The following is a 24,636-nucleotide window of genomic DNA, read 5'->3' as shown; positions in this document are numbered from 1 at the left end:
ACAAAGTACATACAATATAGTAGTGTGAGTGTAACCCGACTACTCTATTGAACATACAAACAGAAGTGGTAATTAGACTGACAGATCCTCTAAATACTGCGAAACATTCCTACAACCCCACTGCACCACTGTGTTTATGTGTTTACGCTGTCAAAAACTAAAAGTGGGCCTCTCCTCACACACACTCAGGAGGAGAGAGAGGGAGAGAAAATTAGGATTATAATCTTGGTAATCAGCAGTCATGCCTGAGGCAGACAGCTGCAGAACTGCAGAGCTCCAATTTAGGTGTTGGACATTAAAAACCATTAAACCCAAGTGAATTTCCACTTATTGATTTTTCTGGGGCAACATTTCAACTTCAGAAAATAAGCCACAGCGGATAATGTGCTGCAAAAGCTTCATTTTTTTTTTATTTAGAGAGAAAATACAGAGGACAGATCAACAGTACAGTTAAAAATAACCACAATTCATTAGAAATTATTTGTAAATAATTACAAATCTTCCTTTTTAATTTGACAGTTCACCTCATCAATAACAATTCTCCAAAACATTATAAACAGTCATTTTTCCTCATAATTAATTAAATCACACTGACAACATGCACAACATGTTTGCATCTTTAATCTGAAATTAACAGTCAAAAAGATCGAGCAAAAATTCTGAATACACGCATATGCTGGTTTTTGTGCCCCCTCCCCTCATTTAAATCAATATATTCATTAAACACAAGGTCCCCCTATAGGTCACACACCGACTGTAATCCGTTTTCACGGTGAATATGCGGCCCCACGTAGGAGAGCCTGTGTGCGTAAAAAGGCGAGAGGTGCCACTCCAGGCTCGCATGAATGAATGGGACACAGGGCTGGAGCTACGGTTCAAGTGTGTGTGTGTGTGTGTGTGTGTGTGTGTGTGTGTGTGTGTGTGTGTGCCCGCGCGTGTGTGTGTGTGAAAGAGAGAGAGAGACAGAGACAGGGAGTGAGCGAGAGGGAGCTGGACTGCTTCGTTTACATGCAAGCACCGTGGCAGTAAATTACGCATGACAATAATTCACCCAGGACCGGATCCACTTTCGACCCGAGAAAAACGGGAGGCAAAGCAGCTTCACCCCGATCTGTTTTACCCACCTCTGCCCTCCTTCTTTTTGGATAAGAAGAAGGAAAAAATGATTTCATGATGGAAATTATTTAAAACACTTAAGAGAATAAGGTAAACTTACCAAAATTTCAATTTGGCATTTGAGTCCCTCTGGTCCATGCAGACAAGTTGGAGAGAAAGGCTATTAAGGTATTTCTAATAAAAATAATACAGTAATAATAATACAAGTGGTATTCCTCAGAAAACAGAGTAAAAACTGTCTATATATAAAATTCCTATCAGAAGTTAAGACTCTTTTAATGGGTGATTTCTCTTTGCCTGCATCTGATTGTTTTTTTAGGATGGGGGGGTGGAAGAAGGGTATTTGGGGGGGGCATCAACCAGTTCAGCCCCTTGATTGATGATTTAATTAGCCATACAGTGGCGAACTGCAGGAGGACAGGACACAAAATAATACTTTATTTACATAACCAATCACGGCGCTGCAAAGGTGGAGCTTCCTCTCTCCCTCTCTCTCTCCCCCCCCCCTCTCTTTCTCTCTCTCTCTCTCTCTCTCTCTCTGTTGCAACTCAGACATGGCTGCGATGGTTGACTTCTTTAATAAATGCGGTTTCATCCTATTAAGTGGCGTCCAGAACGAAAAATCACTCTTATAATGTCGGACTACTCCTATGATATTCTTCTAATATTCCTGCATGGACTCGCAGTGTGTCTGCGGCTCTCTGCGGTGACTTTACAGTCACTTTATTGTACTTTATGGTATTTTTCAGCTCCTTTAGTATCATCAGAATATTCCTACAGAGGCTGCAGTCATCTCTGTCACTGCTCTGTTACAGTTTGTACAGTCATAGTTGTATAATATCACAGATTTATTTTGGACCCACTTTGGTTCATTTTCGTTAGGGGGAGCAATTGGAAAATGCAAATAAGCAGAGGCAAAAATGAGAAATGATTATTTCCTCCCTCCAGAGTGTGACCGTATGTGGAGTTTACATGTATTCACATAATACACACAGACAGTGATGTACCTGCAGTCTCACTGATGCTGCAGGTACATCACAGGTAATAAAACAATTGTTTTATAAAAACATCCACCTTTAGTGGTTAACCCGCTGTTTTTAACCTTTTCAATCTCATTTTTCACAAAAAATCAAAACACAAATTCTGCTAAAGACGCTGAGAAACTCCACTTGTTTCCAAAACGTTTTCAGTTTTCTTCAATAATTTTCTAAAAAACAAGTTAAATCATAATAACGCGAGAAAATAAACCCTGACTCTGAGTAAATTATGCTCAATATAAGAAAACATTTATTTGTAATGAAAACTAATGCAACTGTCACCACACTTTTAGCAAAAAGAACAGTGTTTTCCACTAAATGACAAGGTCCTGGCGGACATTTTTTGCAGCGTAGATAAAAGCCGAACATCCCCAAACCTTTTGCAGTCGCAGCCAATTACAATAATGAAGAATATGTGGAATTGCCTCCCCACCCCAACTCCTGCATCCTGCCGTATCAACCCTGCCATTTCTGCAAATTAAACGGAGTGGAAATAGAAATAAAAAAAATAATCCTTACATGATTGCGGCCGGCGTGGACGCGCTCCAAGTTTCTCCCCCCTTCTACACACACACACATACACACACATTCACACGAAGAAAGAAAAAACACACTGTCGCCTGTTCTTTGCTCCGCGTCGAAGCCCGACATAGTTGGTTTCACTCAAAAAGAGAAGAGATGGAGAAAGAGAGAGGAGAGTGAGGGAAAGAAAAGAGGAGGAAGAGGGGGAGAAAGGAGAGAGGGAGGAAAAAAACTTCACGTTCAACCCAGAAGATGCTCACGTTTGGCTCTCCTCAATTATCCCCTCCCGTGAAGATAGGTGGCGTGCGTTTCAGGGGGCTTCTCCTCTGTGTTACACGGCAAAGAAAAGGAGGTGGAAAGAAAAAAAATGTCATTAGAAGAGGCGTAACACGTCAGTCCCTACCCAGGTTTGTTTCCTGGAGTGGGTGTAAGACATCAGTTGTAAACCTGCCCTAGCAGGAATAGCGGTCCCTCCCTCCTCCCAACTATTTCTAAGGCTTTATTTCTAAGGCTTTATTATCACCGGTGGAAAAGGATCCGCTCACCGACGCGCTCCGGTATCATCCCTCCTCGCAACTCCTATCCACAAGACACCTCTTTACACCCCTAAAAAACAGGTATGTGCCTCGTCTCTTTTTATTTATAGTCTTTTTTTCGGAGAAAGGTTGGATAACAAACTTCCGTGCGCCCGCGTCAGAGTTGGAGCTCAACTTTGCCTTACCTGCACAGGTGGAAATAGGTGCGTTTGTTTCGTTTTGTTTTCCTTTTTTCACGTCCGTGGTGTAGAGGCGTCCTGCAAGCTCCTGACAGCCGGGGAAAGTGTGCTTTTTGCGGGGCGTTTGGCGCTGCACAACACCGCTATCCTTTGGAGGAAAAAAAAGGCGATATGCATCCCGTTTTCCCTCTGAGTCTCTTCAGCCTGTATTATATTAGTGTCTGTTTGTATCATTCAGCTAAACGCCCAAGTGCCCACAACAAACAAAACCTCTTGTCAATATTCACTTACCCTAATAACGGTATTTGCGCTGATAAATTAGCTGGCGAACCGAACATCCCACACAGGCGATTTGAGTCTTATCGCTTTTGTTTATGCGCCATTTGTGCCTTAAAGATTTTTTCTTATAGTGCGGAGTCAGTTGGCACATTTTAACAATTATTTCCCATCTGTTATTTATTAACTGTTGACTAGAGGGTTTGGATTTAGTTTATTAAACCTAGAAGTGCAATTTTCTCAGGCGAACCCAAGTGTTTATTGAAGTTCTATGACTTTTAATCAGACCACACAGTTAAGGCTTATTCCAAGCTGAGGCTCATTCTCGCTTTTGCCGTCTTTAACGCGTAAGCTCTGGATCTGACCCTAAAATTTGACAGAAATTTGATTTATTAACCTGTTTCGCCTCCTGTGCCAAACCCGGGCTGAGAGCGCAAAACGTGAACAGATCCTGTCAGTTTGAATAAAAATAAGTAGAAAAAGATTTATTCTCGTAAAAGTGAAGAAAAATACAAACCGGGTTGTGAAACTTTTCTGAATGAAATAAGGATAAGAGTGTCATGTTTTCGCTGCAGTTCTCGTTGGCGAAATGAATTGTGGTTTTCCTATTAAGAGAAATTCTAATTCCCTTCCTCCTCCTGCTGTTTGCTTTGCTGTTAATGCCACTAAGCTGACAGCCGATCAGCTGAAAATCAAAATTAGATGGACACGGATCCCCTCGCCGCTCCTTCTCATACTTTCACCCACGGCTCTTTTTCTTTTTTACAATCTGTTCCTCCATCCAAGTTCCATTTGCAGTTTCTTGTCCGCGTCCGGTGCAAGTGGACCTCCATGCTAACACCCCACATTGTTGGTGCTGTGTGTGTTTCCCGTCAGATATCAAGCTGAAATCAAGGAATCGAGTCCATGCGAGCTGCCATCTGATCCCACACACACTTATCAATGAAGCAAGAGATCATGGCGGATGGCCCCAGGTGTAAGAGGCGAAAACAAGCCAACCCGAGACGGAAAAACGGTAAGAAAATCACGGGGGAGACAAACCAAGCAGTCGGGGGGGATATCTTTGGATGCAAGCCTGGTTTGAAGGTTTCCACTGCGGGTCGGGGATGTGTTAAGGTCCGCGGCTGGTGCGCATATCTGCCTTCCCCTTTTACGCAGGGATAAAGGGACCGCTATCCGGGGGAGAAACTGTGCGTAAATGCGTCCGTGTTGCAGCCTCACTCGAGCCCTTTGGAGTCTTAAAAATATCGGTTTTAAATGTGTATTTTCAGGAGATTATTTTAAAGAAGGGTATGAGGAGGTTAGTTGGAAACTTGTGGATGTTGGAAAGTTGGGAGTGAAGCGGTGCCGGCTGGTTTCTCGCCGGGACAGAATCCGCCATGGGGGACTGTGTGGCGGTCACTCAGAGCATCGGTGGCTGGAGCAGACTCACGCTGCTCGGTGTAAAAGTCCAGTCTTGTGATTTGAGTTTTGATTTGCTTTAATCCACGCGCTGGCATGCGTTAGCCGTGATGTTTTTCTCTTTACATGGGCCTTTACATCTCCTCTGTAAAGCACATTTTCAAGTAATTTACCCCACACTGTCGCTGTTTTCCGGGACGAGCTGAGTGCTGAAATAATTCACAGGAGATGGCAGTTGGTTGTTGGCTCAATTTGTAAACCTGTGCGTTTTTGTTTACCTTTATCAGTAAGTTTATTGGAGTTTCATAATCATATATAAATAGGATGACATGTCCGATAAATGCTGGACATTAATTGGGTCTGGACTGGAGTGCTGGAGGTGGAGATTTGTTGGTTTTCTTTCTCCATTTGACTGCACACTTTCCCACAAGAGGCAAATCTGCAGTGACATTTCCTGGCCCCGTTATTCCTGATTATTCCATATAGGCTCGAAACACACTGGCGAACTGAAGCAGTGAGTGTGTGTGTAAAATATCGAGGCTGTGATTCAGTTGCTCAGACGAAGCTTTTATTTGCTTTCTCCACAACAGTTTTTTAATCTCTGCCCCCACAGGTTATTTATCTAGATCAGATTTCATTTATTGATTTCATACAATCAATAGCAGACAAGCATTTTGTTCCACACTAAATAGCACAAGAGCACAACAGTGGAGCTGGAGATTTCCAATATATATGTACATTTACAGTGTTCATACTTAAAAGAAAAATAGAATAATAAGACACATTTAGAGATATGACAGGCTGTTTAGCTCTGGCCACCTGTTTTGTAAAGGGGGGAGTGAGAGGGAGAAAACCAGTCTTGGCTTTTGTACCAAATGTAGCATTTGATAAAATAATATCAGCAAAGCAAATATAATTTTCACACCCTTAAACCTGACAAGAGACGGCAAGCTTTGGCAGTGTGTGTAAAGAATATTTATATCTCTTATAAAAATGTAGTCACTCGTTCATCCAGGAGAATGTACATTTAAAGAAAATACATTTAATATCAGTCTAGTTTTAAAATTTGATATGTGAATCTCCCCCTTTTTCTCTTTCTTCCATAACAACTAGCTCTGTCTGATGACCCCCCCTCAACCCCTCCCCACCCACCCCACCCCTCCTCACCCCCAATCCTCCCCCCTGGGAATGCAGAGGCTTATTGAGGCTTGGCCACTCTCCCCTCTCTCCCTCCCTCTCTCTCTCTCTCTCTCTCTGTCTCTCTGCCTGTCTCTCTGTCCTCTTCCTGCCTGGCTCTGTGGAGGGATGGTAGGGCAGGGCGAAGCGTGTGACAGCCGGCAGGACAGACTCTGACTCCTCCAGCAGTAACTAACAAAACGCCTTGAATGCACCAAAAAAAAATGAGAGAAAAAAAGGGAAAAAAATGCAGCGCGCATACACACACACACAGAGGTGTTTTTCTAAATTTTTTACCAGATGGAGGGCGGTTGCACCCAGACTCAATCTTTCTTCCCTTAACTAACAAATCAGATGAATATACACAAATATGAAATATGTACAATTACAGCTAATTTCACTGAACGGCTTTCAGAGGTGTTGGTGTGTAAGCGAGCATGTTTTGATGTAAATTATAATCTGCTTGCCACCTGTCATTATTTTTGTTTAAAAATGCTAAATGTTTTACATCTGGTTTAGTTTTTATCTTTTAATCAAGCGTCTAAATTTTGATCTAATGCATCCTCACACAGATAGAATAACTGGAATTGTTAGGATTATTTTTTCTGCTGTTCAAAAAAAAAAAAAAAGGAAGGGACATTTCAGCATTTGTGCCAATTAGTATTAATGAGGCATTTGCTCACTAAGTTGTCTAACCAATGACATTCTCATCCAGATGACTGTCGGCCTTCAGGGTTGGAGGTGCTACTGTAGCTTTACTCACTCACTGCCCAGTCTGTCATGTGGTATTTAACCACAGTTCATGACTTATCCCCTCCTCATCCAAACCTCTTGCACGCCGCTGTGAAGCCCCTGTCTTACAGCTGATAGACTGAAATGGCACCAATATTTAAAAGCAACAAAACCTGAGAAATTACATTTTTTTATCATCCAGTTCCCCACTGTTAAACCACTAAAAAACCCCTTCTCCTCTCCTGGTGTGAAACTTGATCTCGGCAGCGTGAAGTGTTAGAGAGTTTGGCCCTCGCCAGGTGTTGCTTGTCACATCCAGCTGTGAGCGCCCAACAGAAAAGCACTCGCACACCTGTCCTTATTTTCTTATTACTCAACCGACACAAGAATCAAAACATGCCTTTTTTTTTAGAAAAAAAAATCTTTCGGCTTTGTAATCATGTTGTTTTTGATTTGGATTTTACACAGACTCTTTGCATCAAACTGTGGCAGCTTTTGTCTAAGGAGAAGATGAAAGAGGAAATACAGATGTTGGCATTATTTTTCTCAGGGTGCTTTTCTGGCAAACGTTTGATTCCACGTCACTCAGTTTTCAAACCGTTTTTGATTTTTCTCCGCACCCCAGATGACATTTCGATGTCAGGACATACCCTCGGAAATGCGCTGATTACATAATCTGAAGCAGCAGCAGCAGAAGAAGAAGCAGAAAGACGAGGCCAATCTCCCCTTTTCTCTCTGCGTCTCTGGCTGCTGGAGTTTGATATAATAGTCTGAATGTGGTTATTAAGGCTATCACAGATTCACGCGTAAGCTGCGGAAAAAATAGGGAAAAGTGTGTGTGTGTGTGTGTGTGTGTATGTGTGGGAGAGGGGTAGCCTTGCTTTCAGACCCAGACAATGCCAGATTTCTGCCAGTCTAAACAATTTGTCCATCTCTATTATTCCTCTGCCTTTTTAAAGTTGTGTTCGCAGCTCCCGCAGTAGAGAATGGGAAGGAGGGGGGTAAGACAAGGTGCTCCCTTTCTTCCTCTTCTTTTTTGCCTTCTTCTCTCACCCCCCCTCCTCTTTCCTCCCTTGTCCCATCCACCAACCCCCCTCCCTCCCTCCTCCTCCTTCCTCTCCCAGATTTTCCCTCCTCAAGGTAGGGGCAGTTTTTTTGCCATCGTCACTGAGCAAAACAGGGGGTAAGAAGGAAAAAAAGGAGGGGAGGAGGAGGGCAGGTTTCGCAGGGCGCTCGCGGACAATTGATTGTCAGTGGTAATGTGTTTCATTTACATGTTTATACCGTCAATAGTGGCAGGGGGTTGTCCACCGAGCCATTCACTGCTGCCATTCCCATACGGGTTGGCAATTGTGTGGAGCAGCCAAAGCAGACACCTTACACTCCTGATGGATTTTTTTTCTGTAGGAAGAAGCAGTGAAACGTGTTTTGCAGTGCATTCATGTTGAGGGAAGTGAGGGATTATTTTGTTTAAGCAAGTGAAATAATTACTGTGAGATATTACAGGGGCCGGCAGGAATCAGTCTGCAGCAGGGGGGGGGGGTCTGTTGGGCTCTGAGTGTTGTGGTGCACAGACCCACAGATAGCCGATGATTCTTACTGGAGTATTTTTATAACGTCGGCCTTGTGGTTGAATCAAAATAGACACATTCCAATTACCCAATGTAAAACGGCTAGCAGGTTTCCCTCAATGCAGGCTAATAAGAAGGCATATTTGTCCTGTCACAACTACACATTGCACTTTGGCGCACTGCGTGAGGCCTTATTATTTTCCGGAGCGTACGGTAGCTTTTTGCATCACTTGATTTTTTTTTTTTTTAACTCCCTCTCCCTCGGCTGCAGTCGACACGAGCTAAATATATCCATCTGCTCAAAGTGTGTGAGTCAAGTGTATATAGCCAAGCACATAAAAATGAATGGACTTGCCTTACGAGATCATTGTGATTTCAAGCGAAGCGTTGGTATATAGGAGCAAAAGGATGTTCCCTTTGGTTAACGGTGTCAGTTTTGAAAGGAAACATTTTTTCATGGGATCAGTTTGTCAAAGGGCCCGGAGTATTTGCAGTTATTGTAATTCACATGATTTTATTTTATTTTATTGTGTGTGTGTGTGTCACAGAGATACAGTCATCGCAGTGTGATATCTTCGGCTTTCAAGCTGATATGTTATTCAACAAATCCTCTAATATGTGCTTTCCACAAGGAATTAAATCAGGAATGTAGCTGAGCAACAGCATTTCCACACACACACACACACACACACACACAACAGCAACACATAAGCACAGTTTTTTTGATGCTTTGATAAGGCAGATAAAAGCAAATAGCATGGCTTGTGGCTGTACACCCCCCAACACACACACACACACACACACACACCAAAAAAAAAAAAGAAAAGAAAAGAAAACTAATGATCATCTCAACTCCATCCTGGACACTGGACAGAAAACTTTCATCCATCCCTCCTCCTCTTCCCAAAAAATAGCCAAAAAACATTTTTGACACATTTTCTCCCCTTTTTTTTTTATTATTCCTTTTTTTTTTTTATTCTTCCTTCTTCGACCGCCCTGCTTGTGTGAAGATATTTTTCGCCTGGCGGCCAGAGAACACACACTTGCAGAGGCACCGCGAGCCCGGACCCCTGACACCGCGGGTCTTTGGAATGCCTTAGGTACGATTTCACTTTCGCTCACATCAATGCTGACCTGAATGCCTTTCATATCTGATCCGCCGTGTCTCTCCTGGTAAACATCCCCCGGGGGGAGAACAAAGAAAGGAGCTCCTCTTCTTCTTCTTCTCCCTCTTAATCACAATTCAGCCCCTTTCGCCGCCAGCAGCAGGGCTACACATTTGCATTCAGCATCAGAAAAGGGCCTGAGATGAAAAGGGGGGCGAAAAAAATGAGAGCAAGAGAGGAGAGGAGGAAAAAAAGAAGAAGAGGAAGGGAGAAAATAGGGAGAGAGGCAGAAAGGGGGTGGGTGGATGGTGGAGAGGAATAACTAGGGTGTTTGTGGTTGTTTGTTGGTCGTCCCCTGGTTACAAGCCTTTTATAGCCTCCCTACTCTAGCAGGGACCCGGGCCCCTCCTGACAGACAGATAGTGTTACGAGATGGCATGCCCACACTATTCGTGGCCAGTCACACTTAAGCAGAAGAAAAAAATCCGACTGATTGGATTGTGCTTAAAGAAGGCGATAAGGGTCACGAGCAGGTGTCTTAACGATGCGCTTTTATTTTTCTGTCCTTGTCTGTTTGGCAACAATCTGCCTCTCAAACTTCAGAGCATCTTTGAATGTCAAAAAAAATAAATTTGCCAGCACAGTTTTGTAGTGCTTTTTAAAATTTTTGAGAGCAGGTGTGGTCAAAATGAGCAATTTACGATCCATCATTTTAAAGTGAGGGAAAATAAATTACTTTACATCCGCTATGTTCACTTATGTAAACATGCACAATGTAGTTTATCTGTTGTTTAATCAAAATGATTTGCAGGATATCTTTATCAAGTGATTCCCAGGCTGGATGTATGCAAATCTTAAGCAAAGATGGGGAGATGAGAGGGAGGGGGTATCACAGCTCTTTAAATGGCATCATGTGATATGGATTCCAGTTTTTCTTTCTTCCCTTTCTCTTTCTTTTCCTTACCCAGAACTTTTTTTTCTTTTTGGTTAAGAAGAAGGATTATCGGTACACCTTCCCTCCCTCCTCCTCCTGGCCAAGCTGCGCAGGATTTAGGCAGATTTACTTCAGCAAACACCTTTGGACACTGGGGGAAAGTAGGAGTCTGTTTGCAAAAGGGGCCTTTTGTTCGGAGAGGTTCTGGATAATGCCTTACCAGGCAGCCATGATATTAACCCATGCTTTGGAGAAATGGGGTGGCGGCGGTGGTGTTGGGAGGGGAGGGGGTTAACTCTTTGTATGACAGCTCTTTGCTGTGCGTGCATTCCCTCAGCATGTTCTGTGACCATCCCTCCGTCTCTTGTCTTTGTGAAAACAGCTTCAAGCTGTATTGCTTGTGCTTGTTTTGGTAACGTAAAATCCCTGTGATTTTTGTGATGGGACATATTGGTTTGGAAAAGCAGAGCTGCAGAAGTTACAGTGTATTTGGGGTGATGCACACTCACACACACAAAATCACACACACATACACAGCAACTGCCACTGCCAAGAACGATGAAAGCGAGAGCAGTGGCTGGGATCCGTTGCCTGACTAACACCGAGGCATGAATCAGCCAATAGTGAGCCAACTCTGCCCCTGTGACTTCCCTTTATGTTTAAACGGCAATAATGATGTATCGTCCAAAACAATGTGGTGACACAGGCAGCAACGTGGCATTCCCTGCATGCTTTTGGCCTTAATCTCTTGCATTTTGTTTATGCATTGTTAAAAAAAAAGAAGGGTCTTTTACATGTAAGCAAGTCCCAGTTTTTAGTGCATGGCAGCTGAACTGTTGCTGAACTTCTGTCTCTTCCCCAGAAGGAATTGCCTCAAAAAAACAGGTTTTCTCGCCTTTTTGATACTTGAAACTATAGCGAGTGCACTGCTGTATCTACTTGAGATATTAAAGTTGTGAGTTAAATTGTGCTAATTTGGCTCTGCTGTGTGACAGTTTGGGATGAGTGTAGTTTGCGTTTGCTGCTGCATCATATAAGTGGGTTGAAAATAAGCTGAGATCTGTCTTGGTGGCTCGGCGGTTGTCAGAAGCCAGGGTCGCCCGGACATCGACAACTCAGGACGGTGTGAAGGAAGCAGAGATGGAGAGTGATGGAGCAAAGGTGACAGACTTAAAGGTGTTTCTGGCGGCGGCGTTCTGCCTGTCGAGCTCTGACCCACCTCCCTCCATCCATTCTTTTTCTGTTTCTCAGGATTTGACAGCTCGTATCAGCTCCCCCCTTTATGTTGATGTACGCCTGTTCTGCGACACGCTGCTCTAAGTAAAGTTGCAATGCAGTCAGATGTCTTTCTCCTGCTTCCCTGACTTTATTTCATGCCTTTTTGCTTGTTTTCTCTTTTTTTTTTTTCTCTGAGCGTCTTGCTCTCATCCCTTTGTTTTCTCTGTTTTCTCCTCTCACCCTTTGCGATTTTGACAAAAAGCAAACACAGAAATTGAAACTTCAGTGGTCTGGCAAATAATTGCATGCATTTGGACTTTTCATTTACGTGTGTACACTCTTTACCCTAAGCCGGCATGTTTTATGCATTGCGTAGGAGGAAAATGCATTTTGAAATATCATGCCTCATTTGAGTCTTTCTCAAGTGAAAATGCAAAGTCTTTATTTGGCCCATCCGTTCCGTCTCGTCCTGCTGTTTGCACTTATTCAGTTGTTGCACCGCGTCTCGCCTGTGATTTTCGACATTTTCCACGCGTCGACTTTTCTGATTTGCGAGGGAGTCTGGGCGAGACAGACGACAGGTTGCTGAGCAGGTGTAAACTAACATTTAGGTTTCATAATTAAATGGCAGGGGGGGGCAAAAAACAACTTCAAAAACACCTTCTTTTTCCTAACAATGCTATGTGCATCCAGACGAAGATGCACATGAGGAGTTTGGATGGCATCTCTTCCACCAAATTAGATGTACTTTGCACTGTAGCTTCAAGCCAAGCATACCTTGTAGATTTGCCTCTTGCAGTGTGCAGATTTACTGTTGTACTCTTCAGAATTTTACTGTTTTTAGTTTGGGTTTGTAGACGTTTATGTTTTTGGATGAATTAGCGTAAAATGTCCCACTTTTTTTCTGTATCGCATGTTATTTGTCATGGTCTATGTTGTTTTCTGTAATATTGATCATAATGAGGAGTGACCTGTTCAATCAAGTCTGATTTTAACAAACAGGATTGTGTCTTAAAAGCGCAGCAAAGGAACAAATATAGATTAAATCAAAAGAACAAATGCATCACAGCTGGTTGAAGCTCTTGTGTGAATGCTTTCCTGCTGTGTGTGTGTGTGTGTGTGTGTCTATGTGAGTGTGTGTGTGTGTGACTTATCACTGCTGTCAGCCATAAAGCAGGGCACAGCTTCATGACGTTTCTGAGGAAAAGGAGAAAAAAAAAGTAATCACCTCAATTGCCCATTAAAATGATTTTTTTCGCCCATATTTTTTTTTTCCTTTTTTGCGGCAGCTGCTTCAGAGATGACACCTTTGTGCAAACAAGTGTTGAAAGCAGCCTCCAGTTTTCTGCTCTGATGTCGGCACCGCTGATCTGCAAGCGATGCTCGCTGCCACATGTGCACACACACACACACACACACATTTAGGGAAACACACACACATTCTTTGATGTATGTTTGATTGTCGGGTGGAAGAGCTCTTCTGGCAAGGTCACGGCCGCGTGGAACAATCAATAACAGATCACCAGATTAAGGCATGGTGACATCTGGAAATCTAGGCCTTTTCCACATACGACTCAACACATTTTGCAGCACACCATCCTACCTTTAACTCGGGATAATAGAACATGCTATTTGATCAGGGCTCACTCTCTTACTGTAGTTCATTATTCAGAACGTGTCCTGCTTCTCTGCCACCTACTGTAAGTGCAACCCTCTCGTTACCTTTTTTTCCTTTTTTTGTTAACGAGGATGTGTCTGCTTTCGTTTGTGCTCCGGTTTCCCTCGTCTCGCGTGGAAGTAAATTCAGATGTGTTATCTCAATTTAATTGCAGCTGATTGCCAAACGAGATTAGGAAGAAATTAGGTCATTTTGCGGTTGCACAAATTTCACTCACTTCCACGCTTTCATCTCAGCGTTGATCAAGCACCTTCTTAACCGGAGGTTGCAGAGAAAAGAGGAAATGGTCAGAAATTACACTCCGGCCTCCTTTTTATTCAAACATACATTTAACCTTTGGCAAGAGTGAGTCAAGGACAGCTAAAACATGGAAAGGGGTGGGTGTTGTGATCTGTGGTGCAGTCAATGGACATGTGTAGCAAAGTCGGCCCTGTTAAAAACTCTGAGAGGTGAATTCACGTGTTAATGGGTTGTGACTGGAGAGGGAGCCCCCTCCCCTGAACGCCTCGTGTCCCGTCGCTGTCAAACGCGAATGTCAAACAAACACCTCCTCAGGTAGCGGGGGGATAATCACACCGACAGGCCTGTCCTCAGCCTTTCTGACACGCAGGGCGAACGGGGGCTAAGGCTGCAGCGGAGAGGAGCTTTCGGTGGTTTCAGGCTGCAGTTTGGGTCTGGGTTTTGGGGCGAGGTGGTCAAGCAGAAGGTCAAGGATTTAGTTGAAGTGTGTTTAATACATGACAGTAAATTAAACGTTGTGAGGGCTGGAGGTTGGAGTTTGACAGGGGAGGGCTCTCTGTGGATGTGGTTGTAGTTTTGGTTTGGGTAACACAGCAATCCAGGATTTGGTTTGGGTTTTGGAAAAGGCATTGAACGGGAATTTTGGGGACAGATGCTGTATGATTATTATCTACTTTTAAGTCATGATGAGGTGATAAAACTGAGGTTTGTGTGGTTGTGGCTGTAATTTGCTATTGGCGCCTTATTTATTGGCCTAAAGATGACTGATGGGACAGAAGCTATGACTGAATTTGGTCATGGCTGCTATTCAGGCTGAATCGCTGAAGTAAAGGCCTGGCAGCAGAGGGTAGGACGGGTATTTCCTGACCTAGAAACCTTGTGTAAGACGACTAAGATTGGTTCAGATATGGAGACTTGATCTCAGACTTGGCCCTGTGACTCATCCTGAGGCACAGCCCTGTCTTTGGTTAGGTCAAGGCTTTGTAACTTGCAGGCCTGAGGTTGTTTGTTTTTTTTTCTAACATCAGTGAGGGTTTAAATGTTTTGTGTATTCTTAGTGATTTTTGTTGTGGCCTTACAAACATCTCTAGGGAGTGGTTATAAAGTCAAGGATGTGTCTCAGCTTTTTTTTTTCTTGCATTTCTGTGTTGTAAAACAGGATTTATCTGTTGTTCCATCAAGCTGTTACTTAGATGCCCAAAATGTAAACATGATTAACCAGAGGGAGTTGTTGTGTAGTTAAGCAACAAGTCATATTTTAGAAAATTGACAATTGACACACTTTCTGCCTCAAACTTTGCCTTTTGTGTGGCCCTCCAGTCCATTTCCCCCACCTTTATATCCATCCATCCCACCAGCCAGCCAGTCAGTCATGTAACCAGTCAGCCCACTCTAATTACTTCTCCCCCACCCAAGGGAAGCTACTTCCTTATCGCCCGGCCGTCTTGCTCCGGCATTCCTGAGATAAATTCCCCACCACTTTGTTATTCTTACTACTTAGGGGTATTGGAATTAGCATGGCCATCAAAGCAGACCTTGTACTCTGCCTTTTTTCTCACAACCCCCCTCACGACCTTATCAGTGGTCATACATTACAGCCGGGCATGGGACGTGCCCACGGGCTGCAGAGGTGAATAACGGACAAAGGTATCGAGCCATGTGTCTGACATCAAAGACTCTGAGGGATGATGAAGCGATGCAAATGTGCAGCTCGCGGGGCTTTACTGTAGTCTGGCCTTTTTGGACGTGCAGGTACTTCAGGGCTGCGTGGTAAAGGATTCATCAAATTGCACTTTGCGGTCCAGGTAGCTGTAGCATGCACGTCCTTTCATACTCTGTGTTTGTATTCATCAAAAACGTATCAAAGGGCTCCCCGTGTTGCCAAAAAGCTGTCATTTACACGCCAAGTGAGTTTCACAACCTTTTAGCCCCTTCATACCTGTTAAAACCTCCACTTGGCAATTTCAAACACACACAAGCATCCCTGGGTAAATAATCAGTGCTCCATTCATCCCTGCAAACCCCACTTTTTTGCAGATGTGTGGGTTTGATCGAAACCGAGCCCTCGTTTCCTTCCTTCCTTCCGTTCCGCGCCGCATGTTTCCCAACATGGTTTATACCTCAACAGCAAGCAGACGCCGCCTTATAAACTGGCAATCACAGTATCCCTAATGTTATTACTTTTCATAATTAGTTACAGCAACACTCATTCCACGACTGGCGGAAAGGAGTATTCCTTAGTAATTAAGGTAATGAAATATTCATTTATGCTACCTTTTCAGCAGTCTCACAAATGAGCCAGCCATGCTTAATGTCCGCCCTGCCTCTGATTTTATTATGATGGCAGACTGGCACATCTGCAATTAGTACTCGCACTGACAGTTAGTGTTTTGCGCGGGGCGGTAAGCAGAGGGAGGTGAGGTGAAGCGGCAGAGAGTGGGTGCACCCTGGTGCGATTACACGCCCCCTCTGCCACCCCCCCCTCAGACCCCACCTTCCTCCCCAAGCAACCTCCACTCCACCAACCTTGTCTTTTTTTGCCCCTTTTTTTTGTTACCTTTATCTCCTCCTCCCCCGCCATCTCCTCCCCGAAGGAGAGGTTACCTTTCCCCAACGGTGCAAAATCGACTTGACATAACTGTTCATCAGTTTCAGTCCCTCTCCTACCCCCCCTTCTTCTCTCCCTCCAACTCCCCACCTCACCCCGAGGTAGTTTGCATCAAATCAGGCCCAGTCAAGCTTCAAGTGGAAATTGGCAGGCCAGAACCTGACAGTGGAGGAGAGAGAGAGGGAGGGAGAAGGCAACTGAGAGCAGGCAAATCGCGGCACTAGAGGCCTGAACTACATCCAAGATGGTGATCGTCAGGTCAAGTTTTGGGGTTAAGTGCTAATAAATCAGTTTAAAATCAACCCTAATTGAACTAGAGAAAATACTGTTTGCTTTTTTTTCCCAGGTAGACTGAATCATATTAGTGGGAATATAACTGATGGTTTACATTTTTATTGCCCGCCAACATCTGTGGATTCCTTGACCATATTTGCAATTTAGAAGCCGAATCACAAACTGCCAAAAATTCCCACATTTTCTTTGATGCTTATCATCATAATCACTGTGGGGCTGACATGAACAGTTTTTCTCCCACTATGTACTAGCGAGGGTCCATGACATGTACATTTTAGAAAATACAGTATGAGGAATTCTTAAGATTGCGTCCAACAAAAGTGGCTTTTATGAGATAATCATCATGAATGTTAATTACCAGCTGGTAAAAAAGTAAGTGAAAGAACTTAGACAGCTTTTATTTTGGAGTTTGCATCATATTTTTCCAAGCTTTTAATTTTTTAAGAGGGCACTGGACGGTGGTGGTGGGGGGGGTTGGGCTACAAGTGAGCAATTATGTGCCATCGATTTGAAAATGGCTGACACCAGCAAACACTCACACATGTTCACCAGGCAAGTGCACATCTGCACACACATGGACACGGACACACGCAGTGTCGCAGACAAACACATGCCCAAGTTGGCGTCACACACACGCACACACACTCAAATGTACAGACATATGCACATGTGCACACAAAAACACATAGCCCGGCACATACATCATACACAGATGTACACATGCGCCACACACACTTCACGCACACTCACACACATGCTAATTGGCAGACAGACAGGTCACAGCAGACGCAGATGTGCCGTTTCTTTCTTTTCTTTTTGTTTTTCCTCCTGAACCTCGCCGTGGCCCGCGGAGGGAAGCAGATAAGTGACTTTGTAATGAAACTTTTAGTGAATCTCGCTGCTCCAGTTCTGTCGCCGCCACGTCACTAAGCTCAAAACGCTGCGTCCTCCCCCTCCACCCCACCTCCCAACCTTTCCTCACAGCTGCCATATATTCTTATTAAGGTTGTGTGGGAGAGGTGAGTATTATTGTGTTTTTATTCATTTCTTTTTCCCTTATGACTATCCACAGACGTATATTTCAGCTGCTCTTGACCCTTTAATGGCCTTAGAGGATTTTGACACTTAAGTCTCTTTTTCTTCACTTTCATGACACCTATCCTCTCCTTTATCTTTTCTTTCTCTGCTTGCATCATCTGCCTTCCCTCTTTCTACTTTCTTTCTTCCTGTGCCACCTTCTTCTTTTTCTCTCCTTCTGTCTTAATCTCTCTTTTCCCTCCCTTCTCTCCCCGCCCTTATTTTTTTTTCCCTTTTCCCCCGTTTTATTCCTTCTCTTCTCCCTCCCTCCCTGTCCTCAGCTATGCATGTGCTCTGATGGGCTGATGGCCGTTTCGACAGGGCAGCATTGAGGTAAAACGGTGTGACGGCAGAGTTTTGTTAAGCCGAGAACAAAGGCTTGGAGATGCCGGGCCAAGCCATTGTCCCGCGCCCATATTGGCCTTGCCACAGTTTTGCAGGATTTAATGCTCTGTTTACCTCCAGCCAATCGCCACTAATATTCAAAGAGGAGCTTCTTCCTTTTAGACGCACCTCAGGATGATTTAAGATAGATCCATAAAAAAACCCCAGCTTTGCTCATAGAGGAGTGATTCAGAGAGAGTCAGAGCGGCAAAGCTGAAAACACTCTTGGCTGTTTTCTCTCTGTGTCATACAGTACACACATTTATAGAAAACAAAAAATGCAAGTTGATAGTTTAGTATCCTTAAAATAAAATATCAAAAATATCAACCAAGGCCTTTAGTTGTGTAAATCGTGACTTTTTTTAATTTATATTTTATTTTTCTCAAATCCCAGACATCTTATATCGAAGCAACTAACTCTTAACTGTTTGTATACGTTCCAAACAAACAATGTACAAGAGCTACCTATCTCATTTTGTCTCAGAAACTTTCTGTTCAACATTAAAAATTCAGATGATGCCACTAACCATCGGACGCTGAGCTGCAAAGACTTTAGTAAAACCTCTGTGTCCGTAGTTGTGTTAAAGATGACCGGACCAATTTTAGACAGCAAAGTCCCCTCAGTAAGTGTCTGTCACTGTGACTGGGAGAGAGATATGACAAACAAGTGTGTGTGTGTGCGCGCGCAACATACAGAGAGAGCAAAAGAGTGTGTGTTTGTGTGTGTGAGTGCGTGTGTCTGGTCCATTGGAGTTCCCCTGCATGGTCTTTGGGCAAACTGAAAGCAGTGCTCAGTGGGATTAGAGAATGAGTGTTGCTGGGGGTGGCTGAGGGCGGAGGACAGAGCACAGGAGGATTCTGGGAGTTTTTCCTGCCCTACAGCAGGTCCTTTGCAGTGATCTCCATAGGTTTTCTATAGAAGAAAAATAAATAAATAAATAAAAATACACCAACAGTGACTGTTTAACTGTTTCCAAAGGGGTGTGTACAGTATGTGCATCTAAAAACGCTCAGTCCTGATCAATCCTGATGGAACAGTTCTGGAAATAAAATCAGAGACAGCCTCAAGAAATTTAATTTAGCAGCATTTTAACCTCAACTTTTTCAGCTCTATTCCCAGTATGTCCAACATGTTTGGCATCAGACATTTAAGAATTGAAATGATGCAACATTGGTTCAAACTTTTTACCCACGACATGTGACTAATAGACAGATAATTTTGTCCTATTCAAACAGGCTCACTCTCTAATTTAACAGGCTTGCCCTGTGAATAAAAGGTGCGACGCAAAGCCAACGTAAGCTTTTTATGGAAAACATGTCCCATTAACAGCTGAAGAAGGCAGCGGCATTTTAAGGAAATCTGCCACAGCGGTGTGTTTTTGTTTTTACTGCGACAGTCACTCTGACATTAACATAAAAGCAAAGTTTCAGCGAACAAGGGGCAATAAACACAGTCGAAAGCGCCGTCATCGAACCCAATGATATTTTCACGAGCACATAAAGATTATGAGTCCATTCCAGTAGCACCCATCTGTGCTTTCATTTGTGACTATATGCTCAGTAGTTAAAGGGGAGGCTGAGGAAAGAAAGGGGATGACTTTCATTTGGTTAAATAGTTTGTTAAGGTCAAAAGAGATAAGAAGACTGTAATCCCCCCCAACAACAAGCCCTAAAACCTCAGGATGATTGACAAGCGGGATGGTTGACGACAGTTGTTTCGGGGGAAAGAAAGCAAATAAGACACTTCCTGCCAAATCCTCTCCATGTTGCTGTGGCGATTAACGGGTTAACTAAATGAAACAATTTGTCAACAGACAAACTCTGTCTATCCAAACCCTTTCTGCTGCTGGTTTTCCCTTTTTTTTTCTTTTTCTTTTTTTTTTGCAAAACAATTACAAAATTACAGTAGATAAAAATTGAGCAGCGCCAGTATTTATGCAATCAACATAACGAAGAAACAAAACAATTTAATGTGGAAAAAATCATCATTCATCTGCATTATAATTGCTTCTCTTTCACATCTACGGGGATGGTTAATTAAAATTGTGATTAAATGCGCCTGCACTGCCTAAGATGTCTTCCCCCTAAACAGGTGCTACAGAATTTAAAAGTAAAGAGAAAAAGCTAATTAGCAATGGAAATTGAGAAATTGCCTGCAAGAATCGGTGTTAATTTCAGTCACTGATGAGGTAATTTATAAAGGGGGAGCGCCGAGGAGTCTGTGCAACACGAGAGATTGCAACACCGACTCCCCCTTCTCTGCCTCCCCCCTCCGTATCCCTGCTTTCCCAGCGTGCAGGTGAAGCTGTTTGCAAAATATTGAAGCTATTTGGTATTCCGTCTTCGTTAGGAGTTCATCTGTGCCCTCACAACAGCTAGAGTAAACACCCAAGACTAAATAATGACATATTAGGGCATTACGCTCACACAAACACACACACACACTCCTTTTCCTTCGCAAAGATAAAGACAACCAGGAAAAGCACTAGCAAGCGCCAGGATGAGGAATAAGGAAATGCATGTAAGCCATTAGGAAGTGGAGGTTTTTCCAGGTGTAAAAACATACATTCGACTCTGCCGCCATCCAATGCATCTTCTGCTGTTTTTGGAGAAAAGCCACACATCTGTGAGACAAAAAAATTAATGATAACAAAGTAGTTCTGTCCTCATCGACAGCCTTGTCGTTTTGGTTGTAGGAGCTTTCAGGGTCAAGCAGCTAGCTCAGCACACAAGCGGCGGTTGTAAACTTTTCAGTTCAAGTTAGGGAAAACACAACATCAAAATTGCGGTGTCGTGGTTTTTTCCTATTGGACTCCGATTGGAGCGGAACCCGCCGCTCAGGATGTTGGCCGCCGTCCTCTGTCCCGCTCAGAGTTTCCAGAAACTTCACAGATACTGCTGATCTTGAGTGCTCATGTACGCTCCCCCTAGTAATTACCTGTCATTGTCCATCATTATAGTTGGCCTTGGAGAAATGTCAGGCCTGGAACAAGACAGAGCCAAACTGTTCCATCATGTTATGAACTTGGCCGCAACCAGGTCGCTACTCTTTCTGAATTCCCCCAATGATCTACCTAATCTATCATGTTTATCTGTCTATCTTGAAATGTGTCAAACTTTGCATGAGATTAGATTCTCCTGTTAGTGGTTCATCTGTGATTTATTGTCTCCTAAAGGAGGCAAAGTGGCCTGCTGAGACCAAAATGTGACCAAAAAAGTCAAGGCCCCAAAAAGTTAGATTGATGGTTGACCTTTCCTGATTTGTCACCAGCGTTGGTTTTGGAAAAACTTCAGTGGAGATGACACTGACACTGGCAGCCAAAGTTTTCACAGAAATTGGTTGTCTCCGAGGGTGGGGTGGTGGACAGGTGGGAGGAAGGGTTGAGCTAGCAGGCCGTAGGTCATTAGGCTTCCACAGCAGTGGAGTGGAAGCATCAGCCAGCACAAAGTAAAAAAAAAAAAAAAGGAGCAAAAAAAAGCCAATTTGCTGAGACATACTCTGCCGACCTTTCATCATAACTGGGGCCTTTTTCTTTTAGATTAAGTCCAGTGAGCAGAACCCGGCCGCCTGTCAGCCCGTTAAGCCCAACCCCCCCACCTCCTCCTCCTCTTCACTTTTTAACAATCGCCTCTCTCACTCAGACTCAAAGCTTCCCTAACTTTCTACAGCTGTTATGTGACAAATCATGTACTTTACACCCTTCCTCCCCCCTGCATACGACATCCAAGCTGCTTGTTGTGCTGCTGCGTTCATTGGAGTTTTGTCATCCCAAAAACCTGAGTCGTCTTGTTTTCTTTCTCAAAGTCAAACATGCACCAGTATGGCTTTAAAGCCCCTCGGTGGTTATTGTTTGGTCGGTTTGAGGTTTGGAGGGGATAACTCCTCCGCCCCTCTCCCACTCACCCACCCCACTTCCTCTGTGGATTTGGACGAAAAACAAGCATCCAAAGAAATCAGGTTGCTTTTGATGATAAGTGTACGAGACTTCACTCAACACACAATAACCTCATAAACCCCACTGACCTGCCAAAGGGTCAGCTATTACGAAGTCGTGCTGTGCAGCCAAACATTTTTCAGTCCCACAGCACTTTATCTCAAATTCTAGTGGAGATCCTAAAGTGTTCAGAGATACCAAATGTGTCAAGATAACTTTAGAGGAAATATGTGCAAAATGATGCACAAGACATCTGGAACATTTCCATTTGATAGCTTTGTAAAAAAAAGTCTTGGGTTTGAGTGCTTTACTAAGTGTAATCATCATACAGCCTTTTGACGAGTTTGAAGAAGATGATACAGATTATATCTAAAGGAAAAGCTGGAGTGAATGTTTTATAAATGTGTCACATGTTTACGGCACCAAACAAGAATGCAAACATAAAGAATTTGTCCAGAATCTCTCAGGCATGTCAGCCACAGCAGAGCTCCTTTATGATTATTTTATTTCATGATTTTCCCCCTCTCCTCTACATCCTTTTCCTTCTTCCTTCTTTTTCCTCCCTCCGAGTCACTCCGCTGAACAGGTCAGGCAGTAAGTGACAAGGTATTTCGTCGTTTTGTGAACCTTTGCCAGACTGATTGTTCGGTGCAAGTGTAGTGTAACTGAGCCGCTTGTAGCTCGCCGGAGTGTGGAAAATAAGATCGAGGACTGATTTTTTTTTTTCTCCCACTCCCTCCCTCCCTTCTTCCTCCCTCTCTGTCTCTCTCTTGGTTTTACAACAATGTGAGATAGTAAAATAGATATCTAGTGGCTCAGTGAGAGCTCCCGTGCGCCACCGTTGCTGTCGCTCTTCATACATTTCCGTTCCACCTGACAGCCCGCTGTATTACTCCAACATTTACACTCGCACCGGTTTGACCCGTGACCACTTGTAGCCGCCTATTATGCTATTACCGCCCAGACACTAGCCATACTGACTCCTCTGTTTTCACCCAGGTTATGAATGTGAGCCATCCCTGTGCTGCCAGCACGGGTCAGAAACTCTTTAAGTTGTCGACACATTTCTGCACCAGTGACACCAAGACACATTCTAGTTCTGTTTCTGGTTATTCCTTGAAACCAACTCATGCTTCTGGTCATTTTATGGACTCCACTAAATCATGAGTGCTCACTGAGGAAATCCCAGTAGATACAGAGGAGTTGACTCACCATGTAAGAAAACAAAAATGCAAAAAATGAGAATATTTCTGCCAGTTTCCAATAGTTAGATTCATTTTCCTTGATTGTAATGAGATACATACACAGATTTCTGGGAAATTCTTGAAACAAGTAGATTTTTTTTTCTGGAAACAATTTTACTGCAGTGGCAGATTCTTTCCCTTTTTTCATTAGTAATATGTTTTAGACAGAAACTACTTGATAGATTTTTTTTTTTGTTTTGTTTTTGCATTCATTTTTGTGTATTGTCGAGCATGAACATTTCAGTCTGTTTCCAACAAATAATCACTGTGTTTCTGTTGTAAGAAAACAAGGATTTTAAGACGAGGTTTTGGTGAATGTGCTGATTTTTGTGCGCATTTTTATCCAACTCAGCCTTCTTGTACTAGACATGCCTGTGCTTTTAGTACAGGTGACCACATAGGGAAATGAACCTCCAAAGTCTGATTGAGTTGAGTTGCCTTGCTCTTCATAACCAGGTACTCAGAGCCACACAACAGTATTTATCTTAAAGCAGATTGGGAAACCTCCTGTGTGTAGTACTGCACACCATCCAGTGTTTATTACTTAAAGTGTAGTTGGGAGGAGATGATGTATTTATCAGAGAAAATCCTCCTGTAGCTTGTAACTGACTCTCCTTGTGATTTATGTTTTTTTGTAAAGAGGTAATTTTTTTCTGCTGAAAGTGGAATTTATGCTTATAGGGCTCTTATAACAAGGATATGATGTGATGTTTGTGTTGATGTAGAGGTGGTAGAATTACAGTTTATAGGGGTGAAAGGGATTTCTCCAACTTCAAAAACAAGCCAGAGCGAAGCAGAGGAAAAGCCTCCCTAAAACCCTCCGGGAGAGACTCGTACGATGACACCAGGGGGGAGAAAACAATCGCTAATATTAGGAGGAGAGGAGGAGGAGGGGGTGAAGACACACACAGACTCTCTCACACACACACACACACACAAAAAAAAAAAACCTCGAGTTTGTTTATGTGCACATAATGCGAGTCTGTGCGCCCGGTGAAGCGCCACAAATGGGAGAAGTATGCGTGGGTTTCTCAGGTAACAGGATTACGTGGGCACATAATTGATCCATTTGGGGGAAAAATGACAGGGCTCTAAAGAGGCCTCGGCTTTGGAAATGGAGTTTATGAAACAGGCATTCGTAAATTCAAAGGAATCAATATGTCAATTTTATTACATCTCCGGGCCAGATGGGCATTAAAGGCACAGCTCATCCCTCTGCTTCTCAACCTCTCTCTCTCTTCTGTCATCCCGTTCACAGGGTCTCTCTATCACTGTCTTTCTTCTGCTTTTTTTCTCTTTTTCATTTTTTTCTGCATCTTTCTCTCTTTCTGTCTCTATTGTTCTCCTTCCTCACTCTCTGCAAATGATGTGT

At 43.4% G+C, this 24,636-nt stretch overlaps 1 protein-coding gene across 6 annotated transcripts in view; it reads left to right on the top strand.

The window, feature by feature from the left end:
* Nucleotides 1-381: 381 nt before the first annotated feature.
* The window catches only part of zeb2b (zinc finger E-box binding homeobox 2b), a 90,890-nt gene continuing 66,635 nt past the window's right edge, over nt 382-24,636 (top strand). For all 6 annotated transcript variants that reach the window (XM_018661124.2, XM_018661122.2, XM_018661119.2 and 3 more), the window contains exons 1-2: nt 382-3,292; nt 4,543-4,681. In XM_018661124.2, coding sequence (XP_018516640.1) covers nt 4,609-4,681 — 73 coding nt within the window. In that variant the 5' untranslated portion in view covers nt 382-3,292; nt 4,543-4,608. The remainder of the gene's footprint in view (nt 3,293-4,542; nt 4,682-24,636) is intronic.

The sequence above is a fragment of the Lates calcarifer genome, linkage group LG7_2, assembly GCF_001640805.2.
Source record: "Lates calcarifer isolate ASB-BC8 linkage group LG7_2, TLL_Latcal_v3, whole genome shotgun sequence".
NCBI lineage: Eukaryota > Metazoa > Chordata > Actinopteri > Centropomidae > Lates > Lates calcarifer.
This window is presented reverse-complemented; position numbering and strand designations above follow the sequence as displayed.